Source organism: Petaurus breviceps, unplaced genomic scaffold (assembly GCF_028583685.1).
Source record: "Petaurus breviceps papuanus isolate PSGF00001 unplaced genomic scaffold, PetGlider_PUasm1.0 189, whole genome shotgun sequence".
NCBI lineage: Eukaryota > Metazoa > Chordata > Mammalia > Diprotodontia > Petauridae > Petaurus > Petaurus breviceps.
The window spans coordinates 28,364,120-28,377,841 of NW_027185809.1; the positions used below are offsets into that span (position 1 = coordinate 28,364,120).

At 41.9% G+C, this 13,722-nt stretch overlaps 1 protein-coding gene across 1 annotated transcript in view; it reads right to left on the reverse strand.

Moving 5' to 3' along the window:
* Positions 1-214: 214 nt before the first annotated feature.
* DPF3 (double PHD fingers 3) overlaps positions 215-13,722 on the reverse strand; it is a 429,392-nt gene continuing 415,884 nt past the window's right edge. The window contains exons 9-11 of the mRNA XM_069092092.1: positions 7,431-7,543; positions 1,814-1,895; positions 215-669 (exon numbers count right to left, since the gene is read on the reverse strand). Coding sequence (XP_068948193.1) covers positions 599-669; positions 1,814-1,895; positions 7,431-7,543 — 266 coding nt within the window. The 3' untranslated portion in view covers positions 215-598. The remainder of the gene's footprint in view (positions 670-1,813; positions 1,896-7,430; positions 7,544-13,722) is intronic.

Genomic DNA, 13,722 nt, shown 5'->3' on the forward strand with positions numbered 1-13,722 from the left:
CAGATTTTCGGGATGACGGCCCCCTTGGGGATCAGAAAATTGCCAGTGAGGCTTGTCCTCTTGAAATAGTGAAGGAGTGGAAGGCATCATTGCCTGGTGAGATTTGTGAAGGGGGAGGAGAAGGCAAGTGAGAGGGCAAAGGGCTGGAGAATCATTGAAGGTTTCTTGGAACAGAGAGAACATAAAACACTAGACTGCACAAGAATGACTATTCAGTGTTCACAGAACAGCTTCCATTTAGCCCAGAAACCAGTGAGAGAGCTTCAGTGCTCCGACAAAAGGGAGGGAAATTTCAACTGGGAAGCAGGGGAGAGAGAAAATGAGGGGAGGAATTGGAGCTTTCTTCCTTGGAAAGTACAAGTTCCTTCCAGTAAAACCCAGGAGAGGGCTGTCTGAAGGAGTGGAACCAGCCCAAGGGAGGTAAATAACTGCCTCCTCCTCTTGTCTTCAAGTGTCCGTGTGTGTCCCTCTGTGACTGTCTTCTTTTGTGTTGGTCTGTCTAGGTGTGGGAATGTGGGTGCTTGGTCTGAGTTTGGGAATTGTGTGCTGGTACCAGCTTGGCAGGAGCAAGTGACAGCCTGCATCCCGGGGGAGCCCCCTAGGCCTGGCAGCCAAAAGCCGATGCTTTTTCTTTGAGCAATTCCCAGCACAGGTGGCAACTCCAGCTCCCTAGACAAGGAAGACAAAAAGACAAGATTGGATCATCCCTGACCTAGAGCCCAGGCTATAAGCCATGGTAGAGATGGGGACTCACATACTTTCATTCATATAGAGAACCTCCAGTGAGGAGACTGCTTCTTCCAAGGTAGGTTGCTACCTATGCTACAAGGTAGTGTTAGAAAGCTGCCTGAGGCACTAAGAGACAGGATGTATTTGAATGTAGGTCCCCCTTGCTTCAAACTCTACCCACTACTCAACTCTGCTTCTCTTGTCAGTACCATAATAAAGTTATTGGGGAGGGGGAGTGTCTCTGAAACCCCTTTCCCCAAATATAGCATTTTGGAGGATGTAAGGATCCCTTAAATCTGTTACATATCTGTCCCCTGTTTTCCTATGATAACTCAACTTAAAAACAAATTACCTGGCCAGAATGCTTTACTATTTAGACTGCTTGTAACAGAAAGAGGACTGGCTTTGGAATCAGAAAGAACAAAGCTTAAAGTCCTGCCCCACCCTGCTACATACTAGCTGTGTGAACCCTCACTTTTCCCTGCTTCAGGCAATTCTCTAACTCTAAAAATTATAGCTAGTTATAATTATTGTAAATCACATGGTTCACATGTAGTTATAAATTATACTGTTATATATATATATATTTGCATGTAATTATAAATTACAATCTCTATTATAAATGTTATACTATTGCTGTTACAATTTACTATCTGCATTAGTAAGGGAGAGATTTCCACAATAGGAGTTATCTACATGAATAAAATCACAGGCTCAAAGAAAAAGAAATTTCTTCTAGGTTTCAAATACACACTCTACCACCCCCCCACCCCAATTCAGTCCTCAGACATCTAGTCCTAGACCACATTTTCCTAGATATGCAGAGTGTCTCTGCCCTCTGGACCTAGTTTCTATTTTCTAATACTCTATTTTCCATGGTAAGGCTTTCTAGATCAGTGAAATGGTTGGTCCAGCAAAGCTGTCTCTCCAGTGACTTAGTATCCCCACAGGGAATCCTGGGGGAATGAGTAGCAGGGAACTAGATAACCTTTTTATTTTTTTCCACTCACACTTCACCTTACATAGGTCATTTCACTATAAAAGACACTTCTTTGGCCTTTAATTTAAGAGATCTGTCAGTTACCTTCAGGAGGCTCAGCCACGGGAGGATTTAAACAATACATATGATAGCCACGGTCACAGTCATCACAGAAGAGCAACTGGTCCTGACGGGGAGAGAGAGAGGGAGAGAGAGAGAGAGAGAGAACACATTTAATCTTTTAAATCCTCAAATTGTTCATGATGATCATTAGAATCCTGCTTTAATCTGCCTTTCTAATCTCTTCTACTCACTTTATGGACCAAACAAACTGACCCACTCCACAATCCCATAACATTTCTTATGAGCTTACCTACCCCTGGTGCTATTAACCAGAATGCCTTCTTCCTTTTCTATATATCTAGATTTTTAAAAATCAAATTTTAAAAATTATTTTATGGTTATTTAACTTTTCATACCTAAAGAGGCAATTTGGCATGGTGAATAGTGTACCACCCTTGAAGTCAGAAAGATCTCACTGCAAATTCTGTCTGATACATACCAGCTGTGTGACTATGGGCAAATCACTTGACTGCTCAGTGATCCCAGCAACTGTCTAAGACAAGGGATGGGGGGATTTGCAGCCTTAACACCACACATGACCTTCTAGGTCCTTAAGTGTGTCCTTTTGGCTGAATCCAAATTTTACAGAACAAATCCAGTCACAGAGGCCTTAAGGCCGCATGTTCCCCACTCCTGGTCTAAGATTAGAAGTTATAGAGCAGCCACTTCAGGGGAGAAGAGCTCCCTGTGCTGACAAAATCATAGATCTGGGTGGAAAAACTAAGATACAACCTGGAGGAATGGATAGATGGCTGACTTTGGGTTCGAATCTAGCTTCTGACACATACTAACCCTTGGAAAGTCGCAACCTCTTGGTATTTCTGGAAACATTTTTTTTAATGATTTCTTCTGTTTTTATGTCATCACCAATTAGGCAACTTTTAAAGGTCATAAGTTATAGTCCCAAGTTGAGCTGTTAAGGATTGGTGGAGGGAGTTTCCACAATGGAAATTCTCTATGCTAATGAAATCATAGCTCCTGATTTCTTAATAAAAAAGTCTTGTTCACTAGACTATAAACTCCATGAAATCAGGAACGGTTCTGTGAATCTCCCACTCAGTGTCCAGCGCAGTACCAAACATACATGATAAGTGCTCAGGGATCACTTGTCAACCTGATCACTGGTACATAGTGTCAGCAAGGTGTCACTGTCTGGCCTTGAACTCCTCTGTCCTTTGGCTTAATTCCAGGGGTATTCTATGTCTTTATAGCTCTCCAGGGTAGAGAGAAATTGACATCGTGCCTCCTCTTCAGCTCCTTGAAGCAAAGCAGGATCCAGGCCTCCCTTCCTTTCTTTCTCACAGGCTATTCTGGAAGATGGGGCCTAAAACACACTAAGATCTGGGCAGTGATATGCAAAAGGAAGACTAGAGATTGAGATCAGTGATATCCCAGGCAGGAGGTGAACCTCCTTTGGCTACTGACCTGTCAAGTGTCTCAGCACCATCATCACCCCTACTCCACCCCCAACCCTCAAACAGGTGAACAAAAGGGTGTTTGCAAAGTTGAGTTCAGTCTCAACACCCATCTTTGCTTCCACCAAAGCCAAGGTCTAGTCTATGGAGCAAGACATAGAGAAAAGCTTCAGATTAGGTCTTGTGTTGAAATAAGTGTCATGAATGTTGTAGTTCAATTCAAGAACTATGTTAAGTATCTACTGTGTAAGGTTCTGTGATATGTCCATATTTAAAAATACTTCACAAATATGATATGGGTGTGTGTTTACAAAGACAGAAAGGAAAACAGCCCCTACCTTCCATAGGCTTACAATCAACTAGGGAAGTAGAGGGGAGGGGCATACAGATGCAAACAGATAAATAAATACAAAAGTATATCAAGTATAATTAACTTTGATAGACAGCTCTTCTCAGCAACGCAAGTATCTAAGACAGCTTCAAAAGACTTGTGATCGCAAGTATCTAAGACAGCTTCAAAAGACTTGTGATAGAAAGTCCAGAGAAAGCACTATGGAGTCTGAATACAGATTAATGAATACTGTTTGCTCTCTGTATTTTTTTTTGGTTTTGTTTTTTCTCTCTTGTGGTCCTTCCCATTCATTCTAATTCTTCTTTACAACATGACAAATGTGAAAATATGTCTAATAAGAATGTATATGTAGAGCTTATATCAAATTGCATGGCATCTTGGGGAGAGGGATGGAAGGGAGACAGAGAAAATTTAAAACTCAAAATCTTATAGAAGTGAATGTTGAGAACTAAAAGTAAATAAATTAATCATTTTTTAAAAGTATATCAAGTGAGCCCAAAGTCATTTCAAAGGGAGGGGAGCTCTAATGGCTGAGAGAGATTCAGGAAAGGCTTTATGAGACTTGAACTAAACCTTGGATAGAGCTAGAAATTCTAAGCTGAGGAGCGAGAACATTTCTGGCATTGTGAGCAGCCAGTGGTGAGAGAGAGAATGTTTTGTAAGGGGAACAGCAAGCCAGAATATAGAGCACATGAAGGAGTAAGCAATGGGAAATAAATCTGGAAAGACAGGTTTTTAATAAATGCTTATTGGATTGAATTGAACTCATTCATGACCTCTAGGAGTCAGGATCCACTCTAGCAGCCTGGTCTTTGCAAGCTCTTTAACTGTGACATTTGAGAAGACCCCCCCCCCCGGCTCCAAGGGTGGCTACGCCTTTAAGGCACCTGGCTGAACTGCAGGGGTTGCTGGGAGATAATTTAGGATGACTCTAAAGCTTGCAAGAAGACATCCTTGACTTTTCTTTCCCTCCACCAATTCTCTGTCAGTTTCCCCTCTCTCCTTTTTGTTTTTAATATAACTACCGCTCTCTCTTTCCTCCCATGGGGGATCATTCCTTTCTCTCTCTCCTCAGTAGGCTGCAAGAAGGCCTCCTTTTAATGATGAAACCTATCATATCCCCCACAGAGGAGGAATGAAGGCAGGCTCAGAGGGAAAGGGAAAAGTTCTGCCTAGGGAAAAAGGGACAAGGTCCAAAATGAGAACCAACTAAGCAAAAGCCAAAAAGTGACAAGGTCATGTTGGAATGAGAATTTCTCAGGTCATCCAAATCCAAGCGTCTGTGATAGAAGCAGAAAGAAGGGGGCTAAAAAAGGGACCTGAAACACCTCAGGAAGTGAGTCAACAAGTATCTATTGTTTACTATAAGGTATGCCAGGCGCTGTTACTTGGGGTTAAGTGCTGAATGCTAAAGATATATAGGAAAGCAAAAACAGTCTCTTCTTTCAGGGAAGTCATATTCCAAAGGGGAAGAGGCCATGTACATAATTATGAATATATAAGACAGATTGAGAACAAATGGGAAGTAATCTCAGAGGGAAGGCACTAGCAGTTTGGGGATGGGGTGGGGGTAGGGATAGGATGGGAGAGAAGGTGGACCAGGTTAGGCTTCCTGCAGAAGATGGGATTTGAGGGGCAACTAGATGGTAAAGTGGATAGAGCACCAGTCCTGGAGGTAGGAGGACCTGAGTTTAAATTCTGCCTCAGACACTAGCTGTGTGACGTTAGGCAAGTCACTTATGCCCAAATGCTTCCTCCCCACCCCACAACCCCAAAAAAGAGGAAGATGGGATTTGAGCTTGAAGGAAGTCAGGACAGTCAGGAGACAGAGGCAAAGAGAGAGCATTTCAGATTAGGATTGAGGAGCAGGGGCAGGTAGTGAAAAGGTCACTTGGGTCTCCTATAGAATGAGAAGACTTGCTAGCAAGAAGGAGCTGGCTAACTGACCCTCTGACAGATGGCAAAATGAGACATCTGACTCGCCCAAAGTTGGGCCTTTCATGGCAGCTAGGTACCATTCTCCAGTCCTACCTCACCCTAATTCATCAGTGTAGTTTATGAGCCCAGATCTGCCTTTTACTCTTTTAACCCTCCATGCCATTGACACCATGGACTCAGGTGGCACCTAGGAACTGTCCAAAATTCTGACAGATTTTGCCTACAGATATTTTGATGAGACTATCCTCATCCCGGAGCACTTGAAAATTTGGACAGGAGGACATGATAACATGAAAAGGGGATGCTGACACCAGTCTTCTAGCCTTCTTCTTCTTTGTTATGTATTTTAATGCCACCCCCAAATCCCCTCCCAAGAGAAAGGAAAGAGAGGCTGAGTTGACCTCTGAACCCCTCTCTGCTCTAAAGAGCCTTTTCTATTTAGGAGCCTGTGCCAAATACAGTTTGGAACCTGGGAACCTGAGTTCAGACCCTACCCCTCCCTTAAGGTCACTTCCTGAGTGACCTTGAACAAATCACTTAATTTCTCTGAGAAATAATCTGAAAAGTAAGTTCAGTGATCTCTAGAGCCTCTTCTGACTCAAAACAAAAATAATAATAGCTAACATATATAGAGCCTCAAGGTTTATGGAGAATTTTACACATCTCATTTAATATAGCTATGATCCTGTAAGTCCTAAGGCCATCTAAGAGAAGTTGATGGGCAATAGGGGAAACTCCTTGTATGGCCTTATGGAAATAACTTCCCATCCCTCATATCTACTGCACAATCCACAAGACAATTGTTCAGATTGGGTATTACTTATCCAACATTTCTTAGTTCTTGAGCTACTCCTAGGGGTTGCCTGGAGGCACCTAACACCTCTGAAAGTCTTGCCACCACTATTGAAGTTGATTGGCCATAGGAGCTCATTCTGAGAGGGGCAGGACAAGCTGAAACATGGATACTGCTCAAGTCCATTTTCCAAGGGAAGGGGCCAAAGTTTGCAGAGACTCTACCCACAAGAGTGTTCTGGAAGTCAGCTTTAGTATTGTGATGGGCCCCTCCTACAAATTCAGATGGTCCTATTAGCTCCCTCAGAGGCTGTGTCAAGAGTCCTCCCAGGCTGCATAAAAGCCAGATTTATGTAAAGCACTCATTGATGAAGATGAGTTTACTCAAGTTATTTGGAGATGATTTTTCAAAAGGCTTCTATCTGCAAAGCCAAAAAAAATCAAAAAATAATGAAAAAATAAATTTAAAAAATAAGTAAAAACAAAGCCATGGAGAACAAGCTAGAACCCAGGTCAGGAAAACAGCCTGTCAGCTCTATCTCTACAAGCTTAATTACCTTAGGCTGGGCCCTATATTAGAAAGAACAGTGATTTAGAGCATTTTGATTCAAATTTTGGCTCTGACTCATCATCTATATGACCTTGGGCAAGTCACATACCCTCTACTAGCCTTAGTATTCTCTTCTGTAAAATGAGGAGGTTAGATAAGAACAGTGTCAAATTCAGACAGAAACAGTTCTTTGAAGGCTGCAGATTGACCTAGAAAAGCACAAATTAACATCATCTATGCTGTATTGTATTTTAGGTATTTTTCTTAAACATTTCCCAATTATCCAGTTGTGCACACTGGGGCTGGGAATTTAATACCTTTGGATTAGAAGGATTTTTAAGGTTCCTTCCAGCTTAAACTTATGATCCAGTGATTTAAGACCCTTTTACTACAAGTGAATTGGAGAATCTTTTTTCCCCACTTAATGAAGGTTAAGGAGGTCCCTTTCTGACATTTTTATTGAACCACTGAAACGAACCCACCTTCCCTTCCCTTCCTCTCTCTGTATTCACTTTCCTATTTGGGAAAGCCTCACATTTTGGGAAAACTCACATCATTCTCAGAGGTTCCACAGAGGATGCAGGATTTGCACTCGATGCATTGCCACTTGTAGGTTTTGACAGCCTCAGTCATGTTCAGGGTAAACTGCAGGCAGGTGGGGTGACCTGAAGGAAACCAAAAGAGAAAGAAAAAGGCCACTGTTAGAAGACAGCTCTTTGATTTCCTTTAAAAGATTGGAATAATGATCTCACTGGTACATTACTTCTTGACCCATGTATGTATCCCCTTGGCTCAGGAAGGAATGACCAAAGTCAACCCTGAATGGGGACTTTGACCACCCAGCTGTGTCTGACAGAGGCCTGAGAGAAGATTAAGCATTAAATCTTTCACTGCCAGGGACAAAACAAACCTGAGACACCCTGTTCCATCACTCATGCTTCCCATCAGAAAAAAAAAAATGTGATTAGGACAGAAGGCAATTAGACAATGAACCAGAGAGGGATAGAGGGGAGAATGGAATAGATTAAAGGGATGCAAAAGCTCATATATTATGATAGATATTAAGCACCAGAAAGTAAACCAGACCCAAGGCCAGGTTATGGCTGCTGAGGTAATACACAAAAAACATGTTGGATTATCCCTGAGGGAATAGGGTAAGGTTTGAGGGAGTAACAGATTAAGAGAACAGAACTGAGTGGGGTTCACTTGTCTGTTAAACCCCATACTTCTGAAAAAAAAGAGAGAAAGAAATGGAAGAGGAAAGAAACAGAAGGAGGGAGAAAAGGAAGGTAGAGAAAGAGATGGGAGACAAAAGGAGACAGTGAGGGAAGAAGACTCATATGGAGAAAGAAGAGAGGAGGGTAGGAGAAAAGACAGAAATGGAGACAAAAGGAAATAGAGAAGGAGAGAAAGGAAGAAAGAGAGAAAATCATATAGATACAGAGAGAAAGAAGAGAGGAGGGAGAAAAAAGACAAATGGAGACAAAGGGTGACAGGGAGAGAGGGAGAATGACAAAGATGAGACAGAGAGGAAGAGAAAAGAAGAGATAGAGAAACAGACAAAGAGACAGAGAGAGACCTTTCAGTTTAAAAAACCACCCAAAAAAAAACAAGAAAGGGATGCAGGGAAGAGAGCAAGATCATCCAAAAACTTCTGGGACAGATTAAGGAAGATTCCTATCCAGGGTCCAATATAATAGGGCCCAAGGCATGGACCACAGCAGTAGATCAGAAACAGGGTGAAATCCTGCATGGATTTCAGCATCAAAGGTCACTGTGCACTGGAATTCATGCTTTGGGTCAGGCTCCACACTTCTGAACAGAAATTCAGTCATCTCAGTGTGACGGGAACAGAGGACGAGTGGTAGAATTCCATTTCCGCCATGAAATCAAGGGTTAATATGACAATCAATGTGAGTGACCTATACTGCATGGTCTGGAGACTTGATGCTGCCAATTCCAAGCTCATGGGTTTGGTCTTTTTTTTTTTAGACCAATCAACTTGTTCTATCCTATGACTTAAGGCTTTGTCTCTAACCTTGGCCAACCAACTATAACCGTAGCATTCCATTTCAAAGAACTAGGTTAGAGAGAGTGGATCTATCAGCCTAATTATAATCCCTATTTCTTATGCTAGACTTGATGACCTGAGTTCAAATCTTTATGTGGACACTTAGTAGCTATATGACCTTGAGTAAGTTATTTAACTTAAACCTCACTTTCCTCATCTGCAAAATGGGGTTTCTATTGGTATCTCCCAAGAAGCAGAGTAGTATAGAGGACAGAGGGCTGACCTGGAATCAGAAAGTCCTGAGTTCAAGTCCTGACTCTGACACATACTCTTAACTTACTTTTAAACTTAGTTAAATGAACTAAAAAATAATTTAAATAAGTTCATTAAATTTGACTTAAAATACGTACTTTGAAAAATTCTCCCTTTAATTAAACCCTTCCTCTTACCTTAAGATATAGAACAACCTTTTCAGCCTTATCTTCTTAGCTAAGAAAGTCTCTTTGCCTCTAGGCTATATTCCCCTAGCACTACATCTTGGCATGAAGGGCCAGTGGCAGTTTAAGGACAGACAGGAAACATCTCTTTAAAATGTAAAAAAAATTTTGGAGGGGGGAGGGTAGGAAAATTGGGGGTAAGTGACTTGCCCAAGATCACACGGCTAGGTTTTTGTGTGTGGGTCAAGTGTCTGAGGCCAGATTAGAACCCAGGTCCTCCTAACTCCAGGGCCAGTGCTTGTAATGGGAATATAAATTTGGAAGATCTTCCCTGCCCCTAGGCTAAAGTGCACCTGAAGCCTGGGGTGGGAGGCTTGTTTTTCAGTAAATATTTTTTGATTGGCCAGTGGGTCAATAAGGTTGTTACATTCTCTGAGCCAGGAGAAGGCTATATAAGCCCTGATGTGAGGCTTTGTTTTGGTGGGCTCACTTTGAGAAGTGTTCTGTGATTTGATCTGGATTCTGAGAAGCCGTTGTCCAGAGCCCCCCTGGCTTTGAAAAACCCAGATGTTGAAACCCAGATGTTGATTGGGTATAGATGTAATAGTTGGACAGTTTGAAATCTGTCCACTTGATCTGTTTCTGTCTTGATAATTCTGCCTGTATACTTTGAAGTTCGGGGTGCTGACCTTTTTCCCCTGAATGAGGTAAACATTATATGTTTGACTGATTAAAGTAAGCTTGTTAACCCATTTTGAGTTGCTTTCCTTTATCAAAGCAGATCCAAGAACCTGTGGTGGCAGCAACCCTGAGGACACTTGGGGTGCTTGCTGCTATGGTGCTCTACTCACTGTGCCACCTAGCCACCCCTAAAATGTAAAATTTTAACTTTTTTGCTTTACTTCCCCAGGCCAGCCACAGTTGGGTTTAACATCTCAGTGCCCCCAGGCACTCTCTAAAACTATAAGCTTCTAATACATTTGCATTGTAGGTACTTTGGGGGAGGGGTGTTGTGAAAACTCCCTCCAAAATAATTCTACATTACAGGATTATAATGAGGATGTTCAAACACTTTGCTGATGTTAAAATAGTCTATAATTCTTCGTTTTGTTATTGCTCTTGGTAAGCAATCTCAAAACTCATACCCTTCTTCACGTAAGGCAAGCACATTTTATGGTGTGACTCAGGGCATCATAACCAATGTCCTTTAGTATGAAGGTGAGACCTATCCCCATAATAATCAGACTGAGATGTGAGATGTGATTCAGGTCCTCCAGATACTGAAAGTCTTCTGTCAAGGTTCTACTGACAATCAGACAGGGGAAGGGAAAGGGAGAGGGAAGGGAGAGGGAAAGAAAGGGAAGGGAAGAAGCATTTATTAAGCACCTACTACATAGCGAGCACTTGGTTCCTGTAAAGTAGGTGCTATTATGGTCCCTACTTCATAGCTGGGGAAACTGAGGCAGACAGAAGGTAAGTGACTTGCTCTGGGTCTCTTAAGTAGTGAGTGTCTGAGGTCAGATTTGAACTCAGGTCTTCCTACCTGCCTGGTGTGGAGAAGATTACTAGAATAGCTTTGAAAGAGAAGTAGGTTTTGGCAACTCCTGAAAAGAAAGTTCTCAAAGCCAAAGTCCTTGGCAATCCCAAATTGTTCAACATTAGAAACTGTAATGACTTTGGTCATGGAAATTACTCTAAATAAGATGCATTACCATCTACCTTGTCTCTGTACCCTAAGGATGACTGGGCCTTTCCATTGAACTAATGGCTGAAATCTGCTCTATGTGCTGTCTCTACCTTAATAGGCAGAGAAGGCAACCTCGTTGAAAGTAGGGACTATCTTACTTTTCTATTTGTATCTTGTGTGCCTAGCACAGCCCATTGTACATAAGTACTTGATAAATGCTTTTCTTTTTCACTCCTTGAAATATTTCGCTAGGCTTTGTGACTACGCTTAAATGTTCTAAGGAACGTATTGAGGCCAGGAGCAAAGGGGAAAAACAGTTTCCCTTCAGTCCCCTTATTGCACCAAGGTTAAGAGGAACCTCGGGTCTCAGTACAGGCATCTGTTTTTTCTCAAGATAAATGTCATTATACCTCAACTCTGGGAGAAGGAGGAGGTCAGTGGTGAAAATCACTGTTCTGATTTCACAGATGGGAAGATGGAGGACAAAAAGGAATATCACACAGAACTTAATTGAACCAGATTGGAAATAATGTCTGGGATTCAATCTTCCTTTCTGTTACTACCCTCACCACTCTCCCATATGACATTCTCATTGGAATCAGGAAAATTGGTAATCAGGCATAAAACAAGACAAAGAAGAACTCTGCTCATTTTCCTGGAAGAAACCAGAAAAGTGACTTGACCGACAGACTCCTTAATACTGGAAACTATTTTCCCAAGAGAAGTGAGGAGGGGAAAAATAAAACCTCTCTCTTAGAGTCTTTTCATGATAGCAACACAATTTTGTCCCCAAACAGACAACAAATTACAGTCTTAGGAGGTAAGTAGCTAGCAGAAAAATTTCCTTGATATCCAGGTGAGAAACTGAGGGAAATTAGCAGTGACATTATTTACTCAAGGTAACTCACTTTTTAAACTTTCTTTGGGAGGAAATCCTTCCTTTCCTTTGCAAATAAAGTTTATAGTCATTTCTCTAATTTCTTTTGTCAATCTAGTTATCTATTAATTTTGTTTGCTTACACTTAGCTATACTATACTCGATGACACAGGGGATAAGAAGCTGACCGTGAAGCCAGAAAGACCCAGATTCAAGTTCTGCCTCTGACACACACTGGCTGTGTGACCCTGGGCTAGTCACAACCTCTCAGTTCTCTAGGATACTCTTCAAGACTCTAGGGAGCAGGGTCACTAGACGGTGCAGTGAATAGAGCACCAGCCCTGGAGTCAGGAGGACCTGAGTTCAAATCCAGCCTCAGATACTACACTTACTAGCCATGTGACTTTGGGCAAGTCACTTAACCCCAAATGTCCTCCAAAAAAAAAAGCAAAAGAAATTTTTAAAAAATACTCTAGGGAGCAGAGAAGATGCCAAGCTGCACTGATGGAGGGAAATTCCCCACCTGGAAATTCCTTGAACCAATGAAATCATACTATAGTCCTTTTACCTGTACTGCTGTCTTAGTTCATGGAAGGTATCAAAGGAGACCACACAACAACCACACATTCTCTCCTAGCTCTCCTATCTCTCTCTTTTCCTCAATCTCCTTTACTGAATGATTTTCTGTTTACTTTCACTTTTTCAGGTATCTCTCAGGCAGGTATTTCTCTTCCTTCTCCCTACTCTTTTCAGCTTACTTTTGTGTGTTGTCTTCCCCTATTAGATTGTAAGCTTCTTGAGGGCAGGCATTGCTGGTCTTACCTTTTTCATATTTGTATTTTCAGCTCTTAACACATAGTAGGTGCATTGTTCATTGACTGGCCATTCCTAGCCCAGTGCCTGGCACACAGCAGGTACTTAATAAATGCCCGCTGATTGATTGATTAATTAACTCAATCTTCCTGCTTGCTTCTATCATAGATCTAGTGCTAGAAGGAACCTTAGAAGGCATCCAACCTCCTCCACAAAGAAAGTGGATGGGATGATTCAAGAGGCTCTTCCTAAAATTTCCATTACCAAAATGAATTCAGAAAAGGTGTTCACCATTTTCCCCAGGAGGACCATTAACAACCTAGTTCTCAATTCTTTCTCTGACTTTCTTCTCTAAGCAAAACACAGTAAATCTCCTGCCCCACTTTGCACACTCCTGCAGGTGTATCATGCTTTCCTCATTCTAACCCTCCCTATCCCTCAATTAAGTTCAATCTTCAGAGAGCTCTTTGCAACAGGAAATAAGATCCACAGATGCCATGCTGCTTTGTCAAATACAGATATCAGCCAACAAGCATTTATTGAATGCCTACTATGCACCAGGCACTGTTTTTAGTATGCTCTGGGGACACAAAGAAAGGCCAAAGTCATCCTCTGCTCTAAAGAAGCTTATAAGTCTAATAGGAGCAAAGAGGGGTAAAGGGTAGGGGGGACACTATGAAAGCAGCAAGGAATAAAAACAAACTATATACAAAGTAATATACACTAAATTAGAGATAATCAAGAGATGGAAAGCACTAGTATTAAGAGGGATCAGGAATGCAAGGAATTTGGGGTTAAGTGACTTGCTCAAGGTCACGCAGCTAGTTAAGTGTCAAGTGTCTGAGGCTACATTTGAACTCAGGTCCTCCTGACTCCAGAGCCGGTGCTCTACTCACTGTGCCACCTTGCTGCCCCTAGGTTTCTTGTCAATGGTAAGATTTTATTTGAGACTTGAAGGAAGCCAGGGAGTGAAGATAGGGAGAGAACTCCTTGAGAATATGAGCTGTTTTCTTCTTATT